Below are 24,162 nucleotides of genomic sequence, written 5' to 3'. Positions count from 1 at the left end.
AAACATTAATGATAATATCACTGCGGGAAACAGACTGCCTCCAAGACAGAAGATGGATCCCATCACAAGAGAACAACTCAAGATTCTGAGCACACATCAGAAGTAAGAATATTTTGTTTTATCTTTATGAACTTAAAAATGAAGTTGAGTCCTGGTCATGTGATTGCATTGTGACAGAAACGTTGTGGAATCGATTAGAACAGGTTGATCATCTAGCATATAAGTATTAGTGTGTACTGCAAGGTTCTGGAATCATCAAAATGATAAGAAATTTGGTCCAATCTTGGTAAAGTAACAAGCACTGTACACAGAAAGATGTATATGGGACTACACGAATATGCGGCATAACAATCCGTCCCGATCTGTATGATGTTGCATTTGAAGGGCCAAGCTTTTCACGGAACTTTTTTTCTCTCTCGTTCTTCCACACTTGCATAATACGATGATAACGCTCACAAACTGTTTTTCACCTCTTCCCAGAACTCAACCTTCTCTTTAAATATACAGACAGCAATGAAAGGAACTTTGTATTGAGCGTGACTCTTTGCCCCTTCACACACAACCAATATCTTTGAATTCTATCCCCATAACATATTGTTTTCCTATATGAATATGATTACTTAAATCATTTTCACATAAGTTTAAAGCCTAAGCATATTTTACAAATCCATACTAAAGTTTTTATATACAACATATAATTTGCAAAATACACTCTGATTCTTTTTTTAAGGGAATCATTGGAGGAAAAAAAAACCCTATAGGAATGATCGAAATGTTTAATTTGTTGATCCAGAATGAGTCTGAATGTACGGACGGCAGTGTTGCGAGATCATGATGGAGGAAAAGCGTGCTGAAAAAAAACCTCACCCCAAGAAATAACTTAACTTATTCTAAGAGATGTATAATATTCTTGCCCATCAATCTCCAAGATTCCTCACCAAAGTGTATGATAGAGGCATGAAGCAAGAACAATGTACAATTTCTCGCTATTTTCTTGATAACGTGACGTTCTATGTGAAGACATTTATCAAGTAAATGTATTCAATTTTATTGAATGCTTCCTTCCCAGGTATGTGTTGTGATGAGGCATTTCATTCACCTACTATCATCTTTGTACTACTATTGCCAGAACGCAAATTGCATAAATAAGTTGGTCAGAGTTCAACCGTCTTAGCTACAATTGAAAAAGGATCACAGCTGCATGCACAGCTGCCATAATGTGTCATTATTATCGTTATTGTTATTAATGTCGTTGTTGTTTCATTATCATTATAATTTTTATTTTCATTGTTGGTATTATTATTAGTAGTATTAGTATTATCATAAGCGGGGGACTAAAGTTTAAAAATAAAGGTTTTCCTGCAACACCTTGTTAATTCAAAAGGTGTTATCATAATAAATAATATTTCAGGGGTGTCCCATAGATCGGAGGGGACTGGCCCAAAAGCGGCGATTTTGACTAAAAGAAGTATTTTGTAAACATTATTTCAAGGAAACATTAAAGCACCATGAAATTGTGTCAAAATAAAGAAAATTCTATTATCTACGTTTTCATACCAATTTCAACGGGATTTCGACTAATAAACATCACAATTTTAAGTTTAAAAAAAATTGTTTTTCTTTGTGATTTGTGTTTCCAAAAAATTGAATTTTATCAAAAACGTATTTTTCCACATCGAAATATATTTTGAAAATTGGAGAAGTCTTTTCCTCAAACTTTAAAGCAATACACCCATGTACACTATATGCATAAACTTGTACTAGTGTATTGAGGACGCGTTTGGTGTGTTTCAATCGAGTTTTAAAGAGAATTTGTAATTATCCATCTTATGACACCAAACAAATGGTGATTTTAAGGTTTTTCTTCAAACCTAAAACTATCTATAAAACTCGATGTAAACACCCCAAGCTCGTCCTCAATGCACTAGTACACACATGTGGGCAAATATGTCGTTTGTGTGGAAAGCAAGATATATTCGACTTTGGCCTTTCGCTTATCATCATTATTATCATTATTATTATTGTCGATATTATCATCATTATTATCATTATTTTCGTATATCACAGACTCTGGTTTACGGAAATGGTCCAAACAACGGAGGAAATCGCCGACATCGTCCAGGAAATCATCGAAATGGACCTCTCCAACGGACCGGTTCGGTTTCTAACCAGCGAGGAGGTTCGAATGAGGACCGCCAAGAAGTTTTCTGAAATCGGAGCTGTCACGTGGATGAATTTCATTCGGAAAATCATCGAGGAGCCGGTCGTTGCCGATTCCAAGCCGAAACATGACGAGTCGCAGATCTAAGAACCTTTTCGTTAAATCATGAAATTAGACTGTCTATAGTGATGCTGATTGCACACGAGTCGTCACTCCACCGTGCGAATTAATTGAAAAGCATAAATCGACACTCCCCTTTTCTCAATCTAGGTGTACCGTGTAGTAGGTTTGGAAAGAGAAAGGAATTTCGATGAAATCCATTGTACATTGAAAACGTTTAACGAAGGAAAAACCATGAAATCCGGGGAAACAATTTCCCAACTCCTTTGGAACGATTAGCGACTATGATCATATATTTTGCATGTGAAAGCCTACAGAGGGTTTCCGGGTTGTTAACAGGAGCGGTACTAGGGGCGCTTTGGGGAGCAAAAGACACCCCCCCCCCCCCTCTCCTTAACAAAAAGATTTGTTTAAACGTGTTTAAACAATGATAAAACGTATTATATATCATTTGGTACTCAATCCAAGATTGACCAAAATTCATGCCTAAGCGATAGAAATATGAAAATAGATAAAGTTTACAATACCAACACTTTTAGGGATATTTAAATATGACAGACTTTCCTGGAACCACCATATTAATAACTTTTGTAAAACTATATCAAGAAGTAGGCTATTAAAATTCGTTACAAACTGCAATTTCTTCCTCAAAAGTCCAAAAAGTTTTATTTTTATATTACTTCCGTGTGTCATTTTATAAAATTATTAACTGTTGTAATATTATTTAGGATTTTACAGCAAAAACAAAAAGATATTGAAAGAATTTATAAATTATAGAAAGGTGGTATTCAATTAATAATGTATTCTCTGCATTTATCATCTAATAAATCTCTATTTACAAAAATGAAAATGTTACATATCCATGAATTAATATCGTTAAAACTGCAATATTCATGTTCGAACTACTCACCAAAAATCTTCCTGAAGTTTTTGATATTTATCTCACTTTATATTGTTCTGTCCATAATTATAATACCGGGGGGGGGGTGTTTCATAAAGCTGTTCGTAAAGTTACGCATGCCTTTACAAATGACTTACATAAGAAAAGCCAAATGGGATGCTCAATCATTTTGAACTACATCAACTAAAGTTGAACTGTGCAGATGTAGATTAACATTTTAATTATAACAATCATTTTTAATGCAAAGTACATTTTTTGCCATGATTTAATTGAGGTTATTGGAAATATAGTCACCCTTTGTTAAAACATCAGGAAAAACTTTGGGCATCCTATCTGGCACTTCATATTAAAGTCGTTCGTAAAGTCATGGGTAACTGTATGAACAGCTTTATGAAACACCCCCCCCCCCCTGGAATGATCAAAATATTCATCTCCCATCTAACCGTTTCCCGATATATCGATATTCCATCTTCTATAACTGCTTAATTTTATGGAATAACCTTCCTAGATAAATTAAGAATAGTAAGAGGATTCAACTATTTTATATAAGCAATTTCTTTTTGAAAAAAAATCTAAGACTTACAATGTCAATGTTTATGCAATGTTTCCTCCTTCTTTTCTCTAGTCACTTTATCTTTCCCCTTTTTTGTGTAATCCATATTTTTGGTAAATTATGTTTTGTTAAGTTATTTTTATTTTGTATATTATTTTGGTGATGATAACTGTTGACGAGCCATTTATGTGCTTTTCATGGTCCTCTCACTTCAGATATCGCATTATATATGTCTGTATTGAAGATTGTATAATTTTGTTTTTATTTTGACATGATGATGCCCGGTGATGATGCTTTGGTACAGGAACCGTAAATCGGTCCATGTAGACATTTACGGAAAGATAACGCAATTGAAAATGCATTATAAGAGTATGATAGCAATGTTTGTAGAATACTCTGCCTTTAAACCCAAGACATCTGAATTATTTTATATTTGTTATATATTGTACAATTCAAATCTATATCTTACAAAAGTTGATGAGGTAAAGTCTGTTTGTCCTACTCAGTTTTGTTCTTCCTTCATATAATATTAATGAAGACTGAGAAAATAAAACCTAAAGTAAGGATACGAAATATCACAACGATGTTCAGATAACATGTGTGTTTATTCATATCATGATGTATTGCACTGAAATAAATGACACGATATAACTTGGCCGTAGCTTGTACTGTCTCCCTTTATTTTCTGAGCTTTTGATCTACATGATCTTCGTCACAACTATATTTTTTATAAAAAAGGAAACACAAAATAATGGCTCGAATTTACATACGTTTGCAAAAGTGCACGAATATATATTTTGTATATATTTACATCTACCCATCCATATCTAGACTCGATACGCAAATATTTTTGGGGTATTGAAGATGTAATTTATGAACCGTTAACAAATAAAGGTTATAGCATTATTGTCATCAGAGTGATTTTATATATGTTTAATCTTGTTATATACGTATGGGTTTCGTACTTATTGGTGTTGCTTTTGGCCGGATGCCTAAAAACTGATGGTGAGTACTAGTTTATGTCTATTACATAATCTGCAAAGGATTTACATGTAATAAGAGAATTTGTAATGACCTTTTTCCTTGTTATTGCGGATACATATTAGAAAAATCACAAATCTTCTTGAACGAAGCTGAATGTTTTGTTCTCTTGTACTTCCGGGAAAAAGGGACAAAGAGAAATTGGTTTTTATTAAAATAAAAAATTGCTGTCTCTTTCAAAGAGAAGACGTTATCTAATCAATAGTTTTAATCATATGAAAGCAACGTGTTCTAGACAGATTAATTCTTTTTTGAGGATATCAGAATATTGATGTGAGACTTATGAAAGGCAAGATATCATACAGTTTTCTTGTTCTTTTATTCTAAGAAGCAGTTCCACTGTATAATTTTAAATACGTTGATAATCATTGTAAATGAGAAAATGGAGGTTAATATTTGATATATCTCTGTTTTTATATCTTGTTATCCAAAGCCAGGTTAAAAGAATATCATATAGCACTGTATATACATGTATGATACGAATTAAGACTATGATCAAGGGCTAATCGTTTCGATCAAGCTATCGATCTTTTTATTATATTTGACCTCTTCTGTTGAAGGGGAGTGTGTGTTAAGGTTACCCGTGTGAATCATCGGAGGCCGCACATTTGTAAATATGTAAAATAATTAAGTGTATACATTTACCGGACATGACAAAGATGTCCATACAATAAGCAGCATTGTGTGTGATTTAAGCCGGTGTGCCTTCTTTCAAAGAAGAAACGTTTGATACATTTTCCTTCTTTAGTTGGATTGGTGGGGTTTTGGGCATGTGGCCACCTGTGGCATTCTTGGTATTGCGTCTTGTCTCACTATCAGAGACATATGTGTTATTGTTTTGTAGTTTCGTTTGTGCTAGACATCGCTGTAATTGTCATAGGTGTTGCAGTATAAGTTGTTTCGGTGGACTAGCGCATAGTGTAGTCAGTGTTAATTGTTTAATGTTACAAACGAAAAACTCTACAGGATTTGATTTCCATAACTTACCGCGGTAAAATTGATATTCAATGTCTAGTTTCAAAATCATTTCTTTGAACTGTCGAGGTTTGGGAAAACGCGAAAAAAAAATGATGTTTTTTAATTTGTTAAGTTAAAAAAGTTCCAAATTTGTTGCTTGCAAGATACACATTTTGTAGCTGAAGAAGAAGCTTCTATAAAACGATTTTGGGGAGATAATTGTTTTTTCCAGCCATAAAGCGTCAAATGCCAGAGGTGTTGCTATTTTGTTTGGGGAAGGAGTGCAATTTAATATAAATAAAATTGAGCGATCAAAAAAAGGGAATTTTGTTGCATTAGACCTACAGGTATATAGCTATGACATAACATTAATATCCTTGTATGGTCCTAATCACGATAGTGTTAGTTTGTATGCAGATATTGAAAGACTTGCTTTGGATTTTGATAATCCATTAACAATTATATGCGGAGATTGGAACTTGGTCCAAGATTTTGATAAAGATACATATAATTATATTCGTCTTAATAATCCTAATGCCAAGAAAAAAGTCGATCGAATGAAGAATGATTTAGATTTGATAGACCCATGGAGAGAATTACATGTCCAGGAAAAAATGTTTACATGGCGTCAAGCTACTCCCTTTAAGGCGGCTAGATCGGATTATTTTTTGGTCTCCACTGAACTACTGTCACTCGTTACTGGAAATTGAATAATTCGTTGATAAGGGATGATAAATATGTGGACAAAATTAAAGATGTCATTCAACAAACGATTGAGACCTATTCAGTCCCATATGATAACAATTCAAGTAGATTAGAGGTAGAAGGACAAGATACACACTATGTGGTCTGTACTATAAAAAAAAAAGATCAGAAATCTCTATTTGCTCTATAGAAAATATTCAATACTACATGCACCCTAAATAAAATTATTGTAAATATGTTTGTGTACATCCCCTCAATTTTTTTTAATTTAGTCATCAATAACTAGGAAAATGAAAATTTATGACATTTCTGTACGTTGCTTATTTGTGTTACACTGATGATAACTGATGACAACGAAAATTCATCTTTCCTACTTTTAATCGGATACTGCTCAACCTTTCACTAGTTCGTTCCTATCGTTGTTATGAATTTATTATTACCAACTAATTATTGGGGTGTACTTTCTCTTTGCGACAGTCTTTGAGTGCGATGTGACTTACATATTGACAAGCATTTATGCTTTCTTAGCGGTCAGGTAAAGTAACCATCACATCACCATGCCCGTGTCCTTTTATTACACCGGAATTCATAAAAACGTTCATTTGTCAATAATAACGGTTAATTTCTGCGAATTTTAGGTTTTTTTTTCCTTCTTCTCATATTATGATTTTATTATTGCCAACTAATTATTAGGGTTTATACCTCCAATTTAACAGAGTAGGTGACAGTCGTTGTAAGCACATACACTGTTGCTCATAACGGTGGAATATTTTTTTTTATCCCAATTTATGGAATTATTTTTAAAATAATTTAAAAATACTAGATCTAGATAATAGTATACAGTCTCAGATTTTATTGAATAATAATTTGCCAATATGTGTTTTGCGTGACTGCTAAAGCATGTATATTATGCTACTATGTGTATTAACTAGGGGACCTATGCCCTTAAGTCATAAATGACAGTAATGAGGATTAATGCCTCACAAAAGGGCACTAATATAGCACATCGACACGGTGTTGATCCTGGGGCCTCACAGTTACGAGGCCATTGCTTTGTCACTGAACCATGACTGTACGCAGCGGGGGCTATGGTAGGGGGCAGTTTCCATAAATTAAAAAAAAAACAGAAAATGCAATAAATTTTCAATAATTTATTGCATTCTACCCCGGTCCCCAACATAAAAAAATCTTCTGTGTGCCCATGCCTTGAGCCATAATGCATGGCCGTCCAGAGGATTTTTTTATGTTGGGGACCGGGGTAGAATGCAATAAATTATTGAATATTTATTGCATTTTCTGTTTTTTTTTTAATTTATGGAAACTGCCCCCTACCCTAGCCCCCGCTGCGTACAGTCATGGTTCAGTGACAAAGCAATGGCCTCGTAACGGTGAGGCCCCAGGATCAACACCGTGTCGATGTGCTATATCAGAGCCCTTTTGTGAGGCATTAATCCTCATTACTGTCATTTATGACTTAAGGGCATAGGTCCCCTAGTTGATAAACATAGTAGCATAATATACATGCTTTAGCAGTCACGCAAAACACATATTGGCAAATTATTATTTAATAAAATCTGAGACTGTATACTATTATCTAGATCTAGTATTTTTAAATTATTTTTAAAATAATTCCATAAATTGGGATAAAAAAAAAATATTCCACCGTTATGAGCAACAGTGTATTTAAATTGCATTGCTCTATCTAAAGAAGTATAACTGTTTTCTTCACCCAGTAGAGGCTTTGTCTTTATGTGGTGGAGGAGTTAAATTTCTCTTCAAGATATTTTTTTCGACCTCCATCAAAGAATCGTTTGGGTTTTTCTCCTGGGCTTTCATGGTATCCTTAGATGAATAGATTATTTAACGTAGTTGTGTTTAATACAACAATGCAAAGTTGTTTTATACTATGCAAAATGCTTTTATACTGCGCGCCCACGATATTTACAACAAAATCAATAACCATAAAACGATTATTAGCCTTTAAATATGTTATCACTGAGTGCGATAAGGCAACGCCCGTGTCTAATGGACTACAATCAACTCCCTTCTTTTTTTTTTTATTATTACACGTGGACTTCATTAAAAGTTCACTTTTCAATACTTTTTACTGTCAATCACGTTTTGCGAATTTTCAGGATTTTATTTTCCCCAAACTACAATACAATTTCTACAAGAATTGTATTTTTGTTTTGTTTGATAACATGAAACCGATCAAGTAAAATGTAAGAGAAGAATTTTGCTACAAAGTTCAACGGGTACTACTCAGTGTCCTCACTTGTAATGATAGTTGTAGGCTCCTTTTTTCTTGTGGTGAACTTTGCATTGTCTAAAATAGCTTTTGACAAGCCTAATTAGAAAAAAACTATTATTAAAAATATCATATTGTGTAAGCCTCGCACCGCATAGTATTGTCAGTGTTACATTATATATTAAGGGTAATTTTTGTTGATTTGTCTTGTTATAAAAAGCATTTGATATGCCTAATTTGTAGCAATTTACTAGTGTTTCCAAGTAAGAACAATACAAATCATTTTGTATAAACCTTCCACCACATATTGTTGTGCCTGCTTCATTATACAGTGCGTCCCAGAAAAAACGAAACCGAGAATTATCGAAGTTTTATCATAACTCAATCACAATTATAATTGATAAATGACACTATTTGTAAAGCTTAGATCCTCCTCTTTCATTTAATGTAAATCGTATAATGCATATTTCACGCATGAGTGATTAAAATGAATTTGAAGAGAGGAAATCAAAAATTCATTTGGCGGACGGTATCATATGAGTCGCATCAAATGAAAGAGGAGGTTCTGAGCTCTCCAAATATGTGTCATTCATTACTTATACATGTGGCTAAGTTATGATAAAACATCGATAATTCTTGGTTTCGTTTTTTCTGGGACGCACTGTATATGTATATTGAGAGGCATTATTGCTAATGACGAACTTTGCATTGTCTAAAATAGCATTCGACAAGCCTAATTTTAGCTATATATTTGTTTACAGATAATAGCTATAAAAGCCTTGCACCGCATAGTATTCTCTGTGTTTCCTTATTATAATTATTTAGGGTGACTTTTGTTGATTTAACGCGGTATAAATATCATTTCACATGCTAAATTTAAGCTCTATATTTGTTTACAGATAACAACTGTTGTATTGTATAAACATCGCACCATATATTGTTGTGTCTGGTTCAGTATGTAGAGCTCCGTTCCAAAATAGTGCGGTATGGCATGAAATCATGTATGATTTTTTTGCCAAAATTTATTTTTTGTTTGTTTTTGTTTTGTTTGCTGTTCTGGCTTCAAAAGGGTCCCAATTGGCCAAAAATGATGGGGTTTAAATTTTCAGACCCCTCCTTCACTTCTTGGGGTCCATATTGCGCCAAAATGGCTTATATAAAGCGCAATAGGGAAATTTGGTGTCTTCACAAAAAAAAACATCAATTTCTGATAGCTTGAACCTCAATGAATCCAAAAATGCAACAAAACAAACAAAAATCAGTTTTAGCACAAAAGTCCTACGGGAGCTGTTTCAGTGGCCTGCCGAACCACACTAAAAGGTACTACATCCATAAATCCAAGTTCTGAGAAAACACGATTTTCGAATTACCATAATTAGCCCTGTCAGTTTGGAATAATACTTCATTGGCTGATTATACTATTGTATGACACAAGTATATAACCACTCTTTACACAAATTTAAGTCTGCACACAAAGTATTCTTGAAGTTACGTTTTTTTAATTTTTGTGGATAAACAGTAATAGCCTATATGCCTTTTGGAATAGACATTGGATGTAGTACGTTTCGGAGCCGAAATCTTACATACTGTATGTAAGTTACAATGCATAACTTAAATGGATGCAACAAACTTTGAAACCGAACTGATTTTTAAATGCCATTTTTTTTTTTTGGATTTTTTTTTTTGGAAGTGTCAGTGCATGTGGCTAATAAAAATAAGTACATTAATGTAACAAAAAAAATGGCTAAAAAATGGATGTAGTACCTTTTGGAACCGAGCTCTTCAGATCAGATAACCTTTTTATTGACTAGAGTAATATTTGACAAGCGTAATTTTAGGTATTTGTTTTCAGATAAAAACCATATCAAATCTTGATTATTCAGACCTGTTGCCTATTTTAAGCTTCCAGTGTATTAATTTAGAAACACTTGAGTTTTAAATATACTTGAAGTGTTTACATTACGCCTGTAAAACTGTTAAGAAATGAGGCCAATTGTGACTTCAACTAATTCAGTTTTCCTCATCAAACAAAGTGACTTATAAACAAGTAGTAAGGAAATTAAATATGGGCATGGACGAAATTGTGCAAAGCTTCGTCCGTCGTTCATTGCCGAAATGATAGCTTTACAGTTCAGGAATTTTTAACAAGCCTTACCAAAAAAAATACGCTCTTGTTACACGTAATATGGAGAAAAAACAACTATGTTACATTTTGTTTATTGTTTTGAGGTGATTTCGTAATTGAATTATTGATACATAAGTCATACTAATATTTGGGTCTTATCTTATTGATACAGGATAGACATCAGTATCAATGCTGCTCTTCCTACGGGCCCTCCAATGGCCAAGTACTCTTTTACATTTGGGTGGATAATGGGGAATGAAGGTTAATGTATTGCCAAAGGACGTAAGGGTCAGGCTAGGATTCGAAATCTTAACCCTTGAATTAAGAGTCTAGACACAATCCAAACACCTCACTACTCAGTATGAAATAACACGTACTCACTCACACACGCGCGCACACACTCACCCACACACAACTTGATATGCCAAGAACCAATACCCTAGTTGTTCTTGTCCTTTAGGAAACTCGTCAATGAGATCCGATAAAGTCACGAGCGTTTACAAAATAAAAAATGAAGCTCTTATTACCAATCATGTGAAAGAATATGTTTTGACTAATACGTGATGATATAAATTTTGCCGGGAAACCGCCTAATAATTGATATATTTGATAAATTATCATATCTATCCGGACTGGAAAGATATAGGGTAGTCCCATATACATTTTTCTGTATACAGTGCTTGTAACTTTACCAAGACTGGTCCAAATTTTATATCATTTTAATGATTCCAGAACCTTGCAGTATACACGAATACTTATATGCTAAATGGTCAACCTTTTCTGATCGATTCCACAACGTTTTTTTCACAATGCAATCGCATGACCAGAACTGGTCTATACCTTTAACCTTGGGTTGAAAGTCTAGATACAATCCAAACACCTCACTACCCAGTACTAGGTAACACGCACCCACCCACACACATACGCTCGCATACACTCGCCCACACACAACTTATGCCAAGAACCAACAACCAAATTGTCCTTCTTCTTTAAGAAACTCGTTAATGCGATCCGATAAAGTCACGAGCCATTAAGAGGTGTTCAAGCAGTGGTATTAACCAATCACAATATAGCATAGCACTACCATAATCGGCATTCTGACCAATTACAGAGCATCACAGACCCCTCCTCTACGTCAGCATACAATGGAGCAATGACCCCTTTCTAAAGAACACGAAACACAAATATCCTAACATAACTGTCTTTATCCTCGCGGAAGGCACAGGAACAGCACTTCTAGGATTCGTCTTGATTGGATTAGACATCTATTTTCAAGTCTCCCGGCTCCTAAAGAGTAAATTATTACCTGACAGGTAAGAGTAATTTGGTACTTTTGTTAATTTTGGTATTTTTTGTTTGTTTTGTAAAATAACAACTACTGGTCTTCTTTATTTCCTCATAATATTATGATGATTTTCACATTTTCAGCAATTCCCTCCATTTCTGGAGGGATATACATGGTTTACTGATATGTTCTTCTATTTTTAAACTTTGTGGTGTGCATTAATTATTATCCTCGTGGTCTTTTCCCTGATAGGCCTATCACTTTTATCCCTTTTCCCTTAATTGACCCTTCTTCCGAAAGCAATAGAGCATCCAGCGTTCACCTTTCTCTTTAAAACCATTGTTTTGGGGAAATATTCAAGAGAATAAGATTTTATTTCTGCGAAAACCTTCAATTCTACCTCGAAGCTTAATTCTTATCCGGTTTTTTCTATTAAATTCAATCACGGTTTTACTGTTTGAAAAAAAGAACAAGGCAAAAGTCAGGAAAACTAACATGGTCATATCAACAAGGAAATGGAAGAAAACATGAAACAAGCTTATAAAATGTCCATTGAAACATAGTAGGTCAATACAAATCTTAACTCAGCAAATGATTTAATGCATTAAAAAAGGTACTGTTAAACGGTAGTTATTATATTGCAATCAATTTATTATTATCATTATTATTATTATTATTTGATACATTTAACAAGATTATTGGTACAATAAAAAAATTATATATTTCTACTTTGCAATAGTTATGTTGACAATTTAGGTGATCGCATTATTTGATTGGCTTTGTCCATATCTACACGAACATTTTCATTTCATATCGCATTTGGAAAATGATTTTGAGTCTTTATGGCAAAATTATATATCTTTGTTTTTGACGAACCCCATATAGTTTGTTATTAACCTAAAGTAAACATACGTTCTAAATATAGGGTATTCTACTGACACTACTTCAAGTTAACGTTAATTGCCACTTGCTGTTGCCGCTGTAGCTGCTCACAATGTCCCGAATAGTCATTAATCTTTCTCACAATCTATCATCAACTGCATGACTCGTGCGAGATGATGCTTAAAGTGACTCGGTGACATTGTTGAAAGTTTAACAAGAAAATTGCATGATTTTTGTAAAAAATGTTACTTTTTATATTCCTTTTACTGTACTAACCCTCTGACATGCAAACAAATCCTGAAAAAAATTCTCAAACCACAAAGATATCTACGGTTTTCTTTGAAGGTGTCACTGTGCAACACCCGCTAACAGTGATTAACAGTAAATTCTCCCAACTATTTTTGAATTTTCCCAACCGTTTCATGAACAAAAAAGACATAAACAGGCTGTACAAAATCTGTCAACACTTAAATGTCTGGAATGGTATATGTAGCCAATTCATTGCTTTGTGACGATTTACATTTAAAAATTAAAATGTAATTAAATTGTAATAATATAGTTTGGAGAATTAAGGAATTGATCTGATCAGTTTTTCCGAATTTATGTCCTTAATAATGATCCGTTTTCACTCAAGCTTTCAGATTATCTTTAATTGTACATCTAGCATTGAAGTCACTACCTTAGCACTACTTTCTCTCATCTGAACAATGTAACCAAGTCCCTTTAAGCCCAGGAATGATAGCGCACTTGAAAATGAACTACAGCAGGGGTAGCGATGATGTAAAATACACTATACATTTTGCTGAATCTTTAAGAGTAGGGATTACATCTAGTAGAATAATGTGTTAATGAAAATGACGTTCAATACTAGACCCCAACTAGGAGAATAATATTCACCCAAGAAAAATACTCGACTATTCAGTGTCATGGGGAACATCATTGCAACGGTAAATCGAGAAACAGAGAGAGGGGGGAAGAGAGACCGAGAGAGAGACAGACAGAGAGACAGAGATAGAAGAAGTAGAAGAGAGAAGAGAGTCAGAGATAGTCGATTTATGCTATCATGTATATCTGATTATCGCATGACTTGAATTATGTGATCATGTTAACATTAAAAAATATATGTTTTCCTTAATGTTAAAATTGCTTTAGTTTACAGTGATGATCTGTATTTGTTCAAAAGGCGTGCAAACTCTTTTGATGTGATATGCACTTACATTCATATAATTAGGTAAACAGTGATAGATTAATACATTTTACAAAGGAATTTTTTTTTTTAAATAAAGACACATATTACTTTTGGTACTGTTTAGCAAATTGTACTTGAACTAAAGAAATACAGGCATGTAGATTTTACGAAAATAACAAAATATTGTAATATACGAACGTTTTCCGATTACTACCAGACTACGAAACATGATGTGTGAGGGAACTAACCTAAACTGTATAACGTATATCTTATCAGTATTCGTGTAGGCTCTTCTTCATAACCTTCTATGCGATCTGTGTTGTCAACAAAAGAATTCAATTATTATCTATTTTCTTTCTTCCTCTTTTTTAAAAACAAAAAACAGACGCATACAAACTTATCAAAAAAATGGCGCAGAAAATTACGCTGATAACGGGATGCTCAACAGGTATCGGACTCAATATAGCAGTCAAACTTGGGAAGGACGCAGCGAAAAAGTATATGGTTTACTCGACCATGAGGAACCTTGGGAAGAAAGAGCCCCTCGAGACTGCCGCAGGTGACGCCCTCAACGACACGATTTTTATCCGTCCTCTTGACGTCGTCAAAGATGACTCGGTGACAAATGCCGTCAACGAAATCGTCGACAAACATGGTCGAATCGACCTAGTCAGTAAGTCAAGAAGTATATTTCTACTGATAATACTACTACAATTAATAATGATAATAATGATTATTATAGTAACGACAACCAGAGTGATGATGATGATAATGATATTAATATTTGAGTATTGTCTGGCGCTTATGGGTAGATATTTGTAACTTCTTGCGCTCCATCATCATCACACCATCTTAGTTCGGCAGCCATTACAGCGCTCTATCATTTTAAGGAAGTAATTCCCCACCAAAGTGGAGTGTGGCAAATGTAGATTAATATCTTGCCAAATGAAGTTAGTGTCGTGAAAGGGAGTCAAACTCGTAGTTTATGGTTCACTGTCCCGTGACTGGAACCTATCACCTCTACAAAGATAACAGAAAGAAATAAAGATACCGCATATGACAAAGTTAACTCGCGAAACTAATTAATTCAGCCTTTAAATCGGTTTTCCTATGTAGGGTTGGTTTTGTATAGTGGATAATACATCGGTACACATCTTAAGGTACAGACTTTGAATTCAGCCTGGCGTCTCAGTCTGGCAAGACATTGATCTTCATTTGCCACTCCCCACCCAGGTGAAATTGGGTACCTGATATACATGAGCCCTAGTTTCATCGGTATATACGGGGGTTAAAAGATATATCAGAGAATTACCACTTTCAAAAGATTACTTAAACCAAACTTCTTACTTCAGTAATATATGTGATTTACCTTAGTAGTGACTCTGTGAATTTTAAGGTTTGTCTTCACATTCTTTGAATTTGTAAGTGCTATGGTACTTTCTATTTGTAGCTCTACTGAGCAATCGAAATTATTATTAACAATGGTAGAAGTAGGACAGTATAACACGTCGCGCCAAAATATTCAATGTTTGAAAACAGGTTTAAAGGCTATTGATATAAACCGATGAGATCTATTTTTGTAAAAGGTGGTTGGAGAAAACCAGATATTTAGATAATACAAGTACGTTGTTAATATTTAGCCTCTTTATCAATGAATGGAGAAAGCCAATACAAAAACGATTACTTTGGTCCAGAGGCGGCCATCCCGGGGAACGGGGTCCCTTCATTTCTTTAAGGGGGATCGTCCCTCCCCCCCCCCCGGCTCCTGGAAAATTTGAAACAGTGCACCAATAAAGTATAGCAAATACTGACTAAAGAATGCAACACACTTTTAGGCTCTGGAGGGCCCAAAAGTGCAGCGTTTAGACTAATAAAAATGCAAAAATCTTATCGCTCGGTCGCTACGCCCCCTCGCATAATATCCTTCAAAATGAACAAGTACATATTTGTGGAAAATCTCCCATTTCGTCCCCCCGGTCATGAAAAGAAATCGCCGCCCCTGCTTTGGTCACGAATAATGGAGATAAAAATAGCGTTAGAAAGAAAGAGAGAGAGAGAGAGAAAAAGAGAGAGAGAGAGAGTGAGAGAGTGAGAGGGGAGGAACAGCGTACTAGAGAGAGGGAGAGAGAAAGAGAGATTCAAAAAGAGAAAGAGAGATTGAAATAGAGTACTAGAGAGAGAAAGATAACGAGATAACGAGGGGCAGGTAAGCTGGGAAATGGACTCCCCAAATTTGGAGAAATATTTTTGTTTTCCGAATTTAAAGGGGATTTTAAAGCTGAACTGTAACGGTTAAGCACCTGCTCCAATGACTTGAACTACATCGATATTTAAGAGAGTATATCCTCGTCCTTCTGTTTGTTTCTTTACCTCCCCCTGTCTATATTTGTCTCTTCTCTCTCTCTCTCTCTCTCTCTCTCCCTCTCTTCTTCTGTCCACTTTTTGCTTTTTCTCCCCCACTAGAATCCCTAGAAACATTTTAAAAGAATCTAAAGTCATATATGTTCGCATGTTATTTTAGTTAATTATGTGTTGAATGTACATCTATGCATTTTTTTCTTTTCTCTCCCACCCCCCCCCCCCCCACTTCTCATTTCTCTATGTATTTCATTCTAATTCTATCCCTCTGCGCCTCAGAATAGTTTACTAGATCGATGGCGCATAACAAATGCTGTGTTATTATTATATTATGTAGTTAACAACGCTGGTATCGCCACATTCAGCCCTCTTGAGTACACTCCACTGGCTGACGTTCGGGATGTGTTCGAGACAAACTTCTTCGGGGTTGTTCGGATGATGCAAGCAGTCTTACCTCACATGAAGGAACAGCGATCAGGACATATCATTAACGTCAGCTCCATCGGAGGATCCTTAGGTACACGGTCTAAACCAATTTTGTTTGGTTTTGGTAGGGTTGGTTTATTTTACCTAACTGCTTAGACAACGTTTGAGAGGTTATAGGTCCTCTCCGAGGTACTTGGTAATGAGAATTAATGCATTACTACTCCCGGTTTGTGAGATTGCCGCTCTACAGAAAAATCAAAAATCAAAAATCAAATGTAATCAAATCTTTTTTAATGAAATTAAATGATATTTAACCAAATTAAAATTAAATTAAACGAATTGAAATTTAATTCAATGAAGTAGAATTGAATAGGTTAAATTAAATTGAAATTAGATGAAATGAAGTGAAATGAAATGAAACGAAACAAAATGTTAAAATTAAATGGAATTGAACAAAATGAAATGGACTGAATCAAAGATAAGGAATGAAACAAAATGGACTCAAAGGAAATTAGATGAAATAAAAAGAAGTGAGATGAAATTGAATGAAATGAAATGGAACGAGATCAAACAATCTATTTTCTGTCTGTAGGTCATCCCTTCTATGAAACATATAGTTCCTCAAAGCACGCCATGGAAGGACTCACTGAATCATTAGCAATCAGGATGAAAGCATTCAACGTCAAGTAAGTCTTTAGTTTATATTCCAATCCCCTTCTCTTTCTCATCTCTCGTTATATACTTGTACTATATATATAGGCGTGAAGAAAAAGGTATAGGAACGTGAGACGTAGCTGTACTTTACAAGACAGCTACGTCTCACGTTCCTAGACCTTTTTCTTCACGCCTACATATTCTGGAACACCCGTTGTCATGTCGGAGTTGAGAATTCTCGCACTTATATATATATATATATATATATGTTATAAACATAACAAAATTAAAATTAAATAAAAATGATAATAGTCCTGCGGCGGTTGACGAAAGATGGGCAAGTGAAGAAGAAATCATAAAACAGCCGTAGGAATTGCAAAATATACTAATTGTTGGCTTTGTATTCGTCAAATAAGGACAAATTTATGCAAGACTTGAAAATGTGTTGCAAATTTGCTACGCGTGCACAGTTCAGAAAACGAGGAAGATAAGAGGATATCGAAATATATTTAATTTTTAACATGATGGAAATAATCTCCATGTTGCAAGATGACTGTGCGTATAGAAAATAGTCTGCCCAAATTTGGGAGCTTCTAATTATATAGGCATAGCCAATATGACTTTCATTTCAATTTCATGATAAAGAGTAACCCCTTTTCTGTCTAATTATACCATATTAATAATATGTTTCCCACGGGTGACCGACCACCAGGGTCTTTTAAAAGTGTTGCCAAAATCGCCTTGTTTCAACGTGGATCATGCGATATGAATGTGCATCTTTCGTCTTAAATCATTTTAAAAGCTAAATCATGCATCATGCTTCAGTGCTTCATTTTTTTAAATGATGGAATGATGGAATTTAGGCTTTCACAAAACCTCGTTTCAATCCATAGAATAACCTTTAATTATTTTGAATAGCCTTCTAACGTAATGACCATACGGTGTTTATCTCGAATAGCGAATGAAAAATCAAAGGGTATCTAATAAACCAAATGCAAGAAAGAACCCTATGGTGATAAGTATTACATACTCTGAAAATAGGATTTCATAAAAAAGATAACATCCCAAATAAACTTTATAAATCTTGTATTACTCAATGAGAAGGGTTAACAAGATATGCAAATGGAGTCAAGATTATAATCATCATAACGAAGAGATTACCATAAATTTTACTTATAGTAAGCATTTCCTTGAGTTTGAATTGATATTAACACATTTTTTTCTTCCAACTACCAAATAGTCGATGTAAATGTGTGAGCAATTGTTTTAGAATGACATAGCACAAAAAATTGACCCACAATCATGGCTTTAGCCTAAACTTGCTACCAGAGGATTTGAACATTACTTTTTGAAAAGCCTACCCCCAGTCATCCGTGGCAGCCCAACTATGAAAATGGTATCATTAGACAGGGTAATAGTTCTGCTTTATCATGAAATATGATTAACGGTCACATAGGTTATTATTTCTTACTTAAAAGCTACCAAAGTTGGGTACACGTTTTAAAACGCACTGTCCAAAGACATATTCCACCTTCTGGTAAAGAGTCGACAATCATTGTCTGTTGTCAGTTCTTCACTTGAAGAAGAAAGCTAAATCTTGAACCTCTTAACGTATTGACAATTTAAGGATTTTAAACCTTATAAACTTTAGGACGGAAATATTCCTGGCTTCAAACGTATTGGTCCGAATTCACAAAGGAGGTTTGTCGACGAACCTAGGTTTATGTGCGTCATATGACGCGTTTCGACGCGTTTCAAACCATGATTTGTAAACCTTGGTTTGAAACGCGTCGAAACGCAGCGAAAAGCGTCTATGACGCACATAAACCTAGGTTTGTCGACAAACCTGCTTCGTGAATTCGGGCCATTATGGTTTTGTAACAAGTATGGTTATAGGGTGTGCCGAAACCAATATTATTGAGCTAAACCAATCCAAATGTTGAATGGCTGTCTTGAAAGGGTTAAACTGATGTTGACTTGATTTTCCTTGTATAACTTAGATTAACTAGCGTGGTACCAGGCCCAGTGGCTACAAGCATCAATGATAATATCGTTGAGGGAAACCGCCTGCCTTCAAGAAAGAAGGTCGATCCAATCACAAGAGAACAACTCAAGATACTGAGCACACATCAGAAGTAAGAAGCTTTTGTTTTATCTTTATAAACTTAAAGATAAAGTTGAGTCCTGGTCATGTGATTGCATTGTGACAGAAACGTTGTGGAATCGATTAGAACAGGTTGATCATCTAGCATATAAGTATCGGTACGTACTGCAAGGTTCTGGAATCATCAAAATGATAAGAAATTGGCCCAGTCTTGGTAAAGTTACAAGCACTTGACACAAAAAGATGTATATGGGACTACATGAACATGTTGCATAACAATTCGTCCCGATTTGTATGATGTTACATGCCATATTTAGAATATTAAGGTGTTTGAAGATCCATGCTTTTCACGGAATTTTTTTTTTTCTCTCGTTCTTCCACACTTACATAATACAAATATTAATGCTCACAAATTATTTCCACCTCTTCCCAGAACTTAACATTCTCTTTAAATATACAAACAGCAATGAAAGAAACTTTGTACTGAGCGTGACTCTTTGCCCCTACACACACTAATGAATATCTTTGAATTATATGTCCATAACATACTCCTCTCCTTTATGAATATAATTACTTTAATCATTTTCACATACGTTTAAAAGCCTAAGCAAATTTTCACAAATCCATACTTAAGTTTGTAATATACAACATATTTGCAAAATACATTCTTATTCTTTTTTTAATGGGAATCATAAGAAAAACTTCCTAATAGTAATGATCGAAATGCTTTATTTGTTGATCCAGAATGAGTCTGAATGTACGGACGGCAATATTGCGTGATCATGATGGAGGAAAAGCGTGCTGAAAAAAAAACCTCACCCCAAGAAATAACTTAACTTATTCTAAGAGATGTATTAAATTCTTGCCAATCAATCTACAAGATTCCTCACCAAAGTGTATGAGAGAGGCATAAAGCAAGAGTAATGTACAGTTTCTGAGCACTGGATGGGCAACGCCATTTTTTGGATAACGTGACGTTCTATGTGAAGACATTTATCAAGTAAATGTATTTAAAGTCATGAATCACTATGAACATGACGGACAAAGAAAGAGGACAAAATATAAAGTTCCTCAGGTAGACAAAGGAACATCCCTTCACTTCATGCTTTTATGTAAAATTGTGTAGAACAGGTGTCACATGCATATTCACCTGTTCTACACATTTTTGCATAATAGCAGTGAAGGGATGTTTCTTTGTCTACCTGAGGAACTGTATATTTTGTCCTCTTTCTTTGTCCGTCATGTTCATAGTGAATGCTTCCTTCCAAGGTATGTGAAGCATTGCATTCACCTGCTACCATCTTTGTACTACTATTGCCAGAACGGAAATTGCATTTAAGTTGGTCAGAGTTAAACCGTTTTAGCTACAATAAGCCATTTTCGTAATCTAACCAAATTTAATGCATAAGCCTTTGTGAAGTGCCTCAATACATATTATTTCATTCACCTGAAAAGAATAATAGTATTTTATTAGACAGAATCCGAACCGCATACATTAGTTGTTGCCAGGTTGGACAAACATTATGGCCCGAATTCACAAAGGAGGTTTGTCGACAAACCTTGGTTTTCGTATGTCATATGACGCGTTTTACGCGTTTTTTACAAACCTGGTTTGTAAAGAACAAAAGGAGGTTTGGCGAAACAAAAGGGGGTTTGAGCTCAAACCTTGCTTTGTGAATTCGGGCCTATGGCTTGACCTACTTAGCAACACTTAATATTTCCAGTTTGAATTCTGACTATTGAAAAACTATTATTCTTATCAGGTGAATGAAATGATATGCATTGAGGCACTTCACAAAGACTTATGCACTAAATTTGGTTACATTACGAAAATGGCCTATTGAAAAAGGATCACAGCTGCAAGCACAGCTGCCATTAGTGTCATTGTTATTATTATTAGTATTATTAATTTCGTTGTTGTTTTTATCATCATTATAATTATCATCATAAGTGGAAGAACACAGTTTAAAAAAAGGTGTGCCTGCCACGTCTCGTTAATTCGTATTATCCTAACACATGATATTTCAGAGGTGTTTTCTTTTTTAATATGTAGCGGTAACCCATATGTCGGAGGGGACTGGCCCCAAAACGGCCATTTTGACTAGAGAAAGTATTTCGTAAACATTAAAGCACCATGAAATTGGTGTCAAAATAATAGAAATTTATCTATCTACGCTGTGATACCACTTTTAAAGGGATTCGGATAAATTAACATCACAATTTGAAGTAAAAAAAAACATGTTTTTCTATGTGTTTTCTTTTTCAAAAAATTGAATTTTATCCAAAAACTTTTTTTTCCATATCGGAATATATTTTTAGAATTGGAGAAGTCTTTTCCCGAAACTTTGCAGAAATTTGCATATGTACTAGGATATTAATTTTTGTAAAGCAGAAGCTCATATCCCTTTTTTCAGTAACAAGTTATTGACTTGACTTCCACAAAAACGATTTGTAATTATCCATCTTATGACACCAAACAAATGGTGATTTAAGGTTTTCCTCGATTTGTACACTCAAAACTCGGCCTCAATGCATATGCATATGGGCAAATATGTCGTTTTTGTGGAAATCAAGTCAATAACACTGGGTTGCTATAACCTTTTAATAAAATTAGATAAAAGCCTCTCCTTGGCACAATATATTGTTATTGTCCATGGGAGAATTCATGGAAAGTAAAAAGAAAAGAAATCTCAGATTTTGAAAAAATATCATCCCCCCCCCCTCCAAAAAAAAAAAAAAAAAAAAATCATATTTTTTACTTACAATTATGATGTTAATAAATCCGAATTCCATTAAAATTGGTATCAAAATATAAATCATTTATTCGTCTGTATAATGACTTCAAACTCACGGCGTTGAAAGTTTTACTTGAAGTATTTTTCTTAAATCACAACTTTTCGTCAAAAAGGCCTCTTTATGTATCCTCATTCAAAAACTTCTGAAATATTGTGCATTGTTATAAAATACTTCGATCAAACAACGTGTTCTAGATTGTCTGGTAGTGGCTACCTGGCTACCTGGCAACCTACCTGGCTGCCACCGTCAGTTGCTGGCGATTGGCGACCACATCTGCCCATCTTCTTGTTGTCTTTCTCCGTTTGTTTCTATCCTGTGCTAATCTTTTGGCTTCTGAATATGTGAGACCTGTCCATTCTTTGATGTTATCAAACCATTGCTTTCTCTGTCTGCCTCTTTTTCTTTTCCCTTCTACTTGGCTTTCTATTATTTGTGCTGCTAAGGGGCTCCCACTGCCACGCAGAGGTGGCAACCAATTACAAAGGTAAGCAAGATATTTGACTTTGGCCCTCAGATTTTCATTAATTTTATCATCATTATTACTATTATTACTACTATAATAATCATTATTATCATCATTATCTTCATATATTACAGACATTACTTCGAGGAAATGTTCCAAACAACGGAAGAAATCACCGACATCGTCCAGAAAATCATCGAAATGGACCTCTACAACGGACCGGTTCGGTTTCTAACCAGCGAGGATGTACGGCTGAGGACCGCCATGAAGTTTTCTGATATCGGAGCTGTCACGTGGATGAATTTCATTCGGAAAATCATCGAGGAGCCGATCATTGCCGATTCCAAGCCGAAACATGACGAGTCGCAGATCTAAGAACCTTTTTGTTAAATCATGAAATTAGACTGTCTATAGTGATGCTGATTGCACATAAGTCGTCACTCCACCGTGCGAATTCATTGAAGAAGAAAAAATCGACACTCCCCTTTTCTCAATCTAGGTGTACCGTGTAGTAGGTTTGGAAAGAGAAAGGATTTTTGATGGAATTCATTGTATATTGATAACGATGGACAAAAGAAAAACCATGAAATCTTGGGAGATAATTGCCCGAGGTTGTAAAGTATGTAATGTTTGTAATAAGTAAACCCTTATCTGTTATCTTTAACAATTTGTTAAGTAGTGGTACCTTCCCAACAATATTAAAGGTTGCTCACGTCACACCCATTTCCCCAGAAGGGTAATCAAAATAATTTTAACAACTTCCGTCCAATATCAGTTATGTCCATATTTTCCAAAATATTATAAAAATGCGTTTTAAAGATTAATTGAAATTTTAGATAAATACAATATACTTCTCAAAATCAATTCGGATTTAGACAGGGCCATTCAACAGTAACTGCAATACGTGATTTAATTAATAAAATTAATGGAGCACTAAACAATAAAGAATATTAGAAGTATCAAGAAGTATCAAGAAGTATTGGAATTTTTACCAAACTGCAATTTTTTCTTCAATAAACATTTGTATATTTATATTATTCCATATTAACTGGTGTAATAATTTGTTTTGGTCTTACAGCAACAACAAAAATATTGAAAGAATTTAACAATTACAGAAAAGTGTTACTCGATCATGATTGCATTCTCCGCAATTATCCTCTAGTAAAATGAAAATGTTACATATTCATTAATTAA

At 34.5% G+C, this 24,162-nt stretch overlaps 2 protein-coding genes across 2 annotated transcripts; both read left to right on the top strand.

Annotated features, from left to right (window-relative positions):
- Nucleotides 1-14,559: 14,559 nt before the first annotated feature.
- Nucleotides 14,560-17,107, top strand: LOC115925475 (retinol dehydrogenase 8-like). Its single transcript, XM_030989403.1, has 2 exons — nucleotides 14,560-14,840; nucleotides 16,863-17,107. The coding sequence occupies exons 1-2, from the start codon at nucleotides 14,576-14,578 to the stop codon at nucleotides 17,105-17,107; spliced, it is 510 nt and encodes a 169-aa protein (XP_030845263.1). The 5' UTR covers nucleotides 14,560-14,575.
- Nucleotides 17,108-17,550: 443 nt separating this feature from the next.
- On the top strand, nucleotides 17,551-23,906 carry LOC115925296. Its single transcript, XM_030988971.1, has 3 exons — nucleotides 17,551-17,637; nucleotides 19,606-19,740; nucleotides 23,103-23,906. Exons 1-3 carry the CDS (start codon nucleotides 17,585-17,587, stop codon nucleotides 23,341-23,343), a joined length of 429 nt encoding a protein of 142 aa, XP_030844831.1. The 5' UTR covers nucleotides 17,551-17,584; the 3' UTR covers nucleotides 23,344-23,906.
- The last annotated feature ends 256 nt before the right edge of the window (nucleotides 23,907-24,162 follow it).

Source organism: Strongylocentrotus purpuratus, unplaced genomic scaffold, assembly GCF_000002235.5.
Source record: "Strongylocentrotus purpuratus isolate Spur 01 unplaced genomic scaffold, Spur_5.0 spur5_scaffold_18, whole genome shotgun sequence".
In the NCBI taxonomy this organism is placed as follows: Eukaryota; Metazoa; Echinodermata; class Echinoidea; order Camarodonta; family Strongylocentrotidae; genus Strongylocentrotus; species Strongylocentrotus purpuratus.
The sequence above is the reverse complement of the archived record's forward strand: the minus strand, read 5'-3'. Positions and strand labels throughout refer to the sequence as shown.

Coding starts and splice junctions, on each gene's coding strand:
- LOC115925296 (XM_030988971.1), top strand. CDS start 17,585: ATGGAAGGACTCACTGAATCATTAGCAATCAGGATGAAAGCATTCAAC. Junction 17,638..19,605: donor ATGAAAGCATTCAACGTCAA/GTAAGTCTTTAG, acceptor TGTATAACTTAG/ATTAACTAGCGTGGTACCAG. Junction 19,741..23,102: donor ATACTGAGCACACATCAGAA/GTAAGAAGCTTT, acceptor CATATATTACAG/ACATTACTTCGAGGAAATGT.
- LOC115925475 (XM_030989403.1), top strand. CDS start 14,576: ATGGCGCAGAAAATTACGCTGATAACGGGATGCTCAACAGGTATCGGA. Junction 14,841..16,862: donor TGGTCGAATCGACCTAGTCA/GTAAGTCAAGAA, acceptor TATATTATGTAG/TTAACAACGCTGGTATCGCC.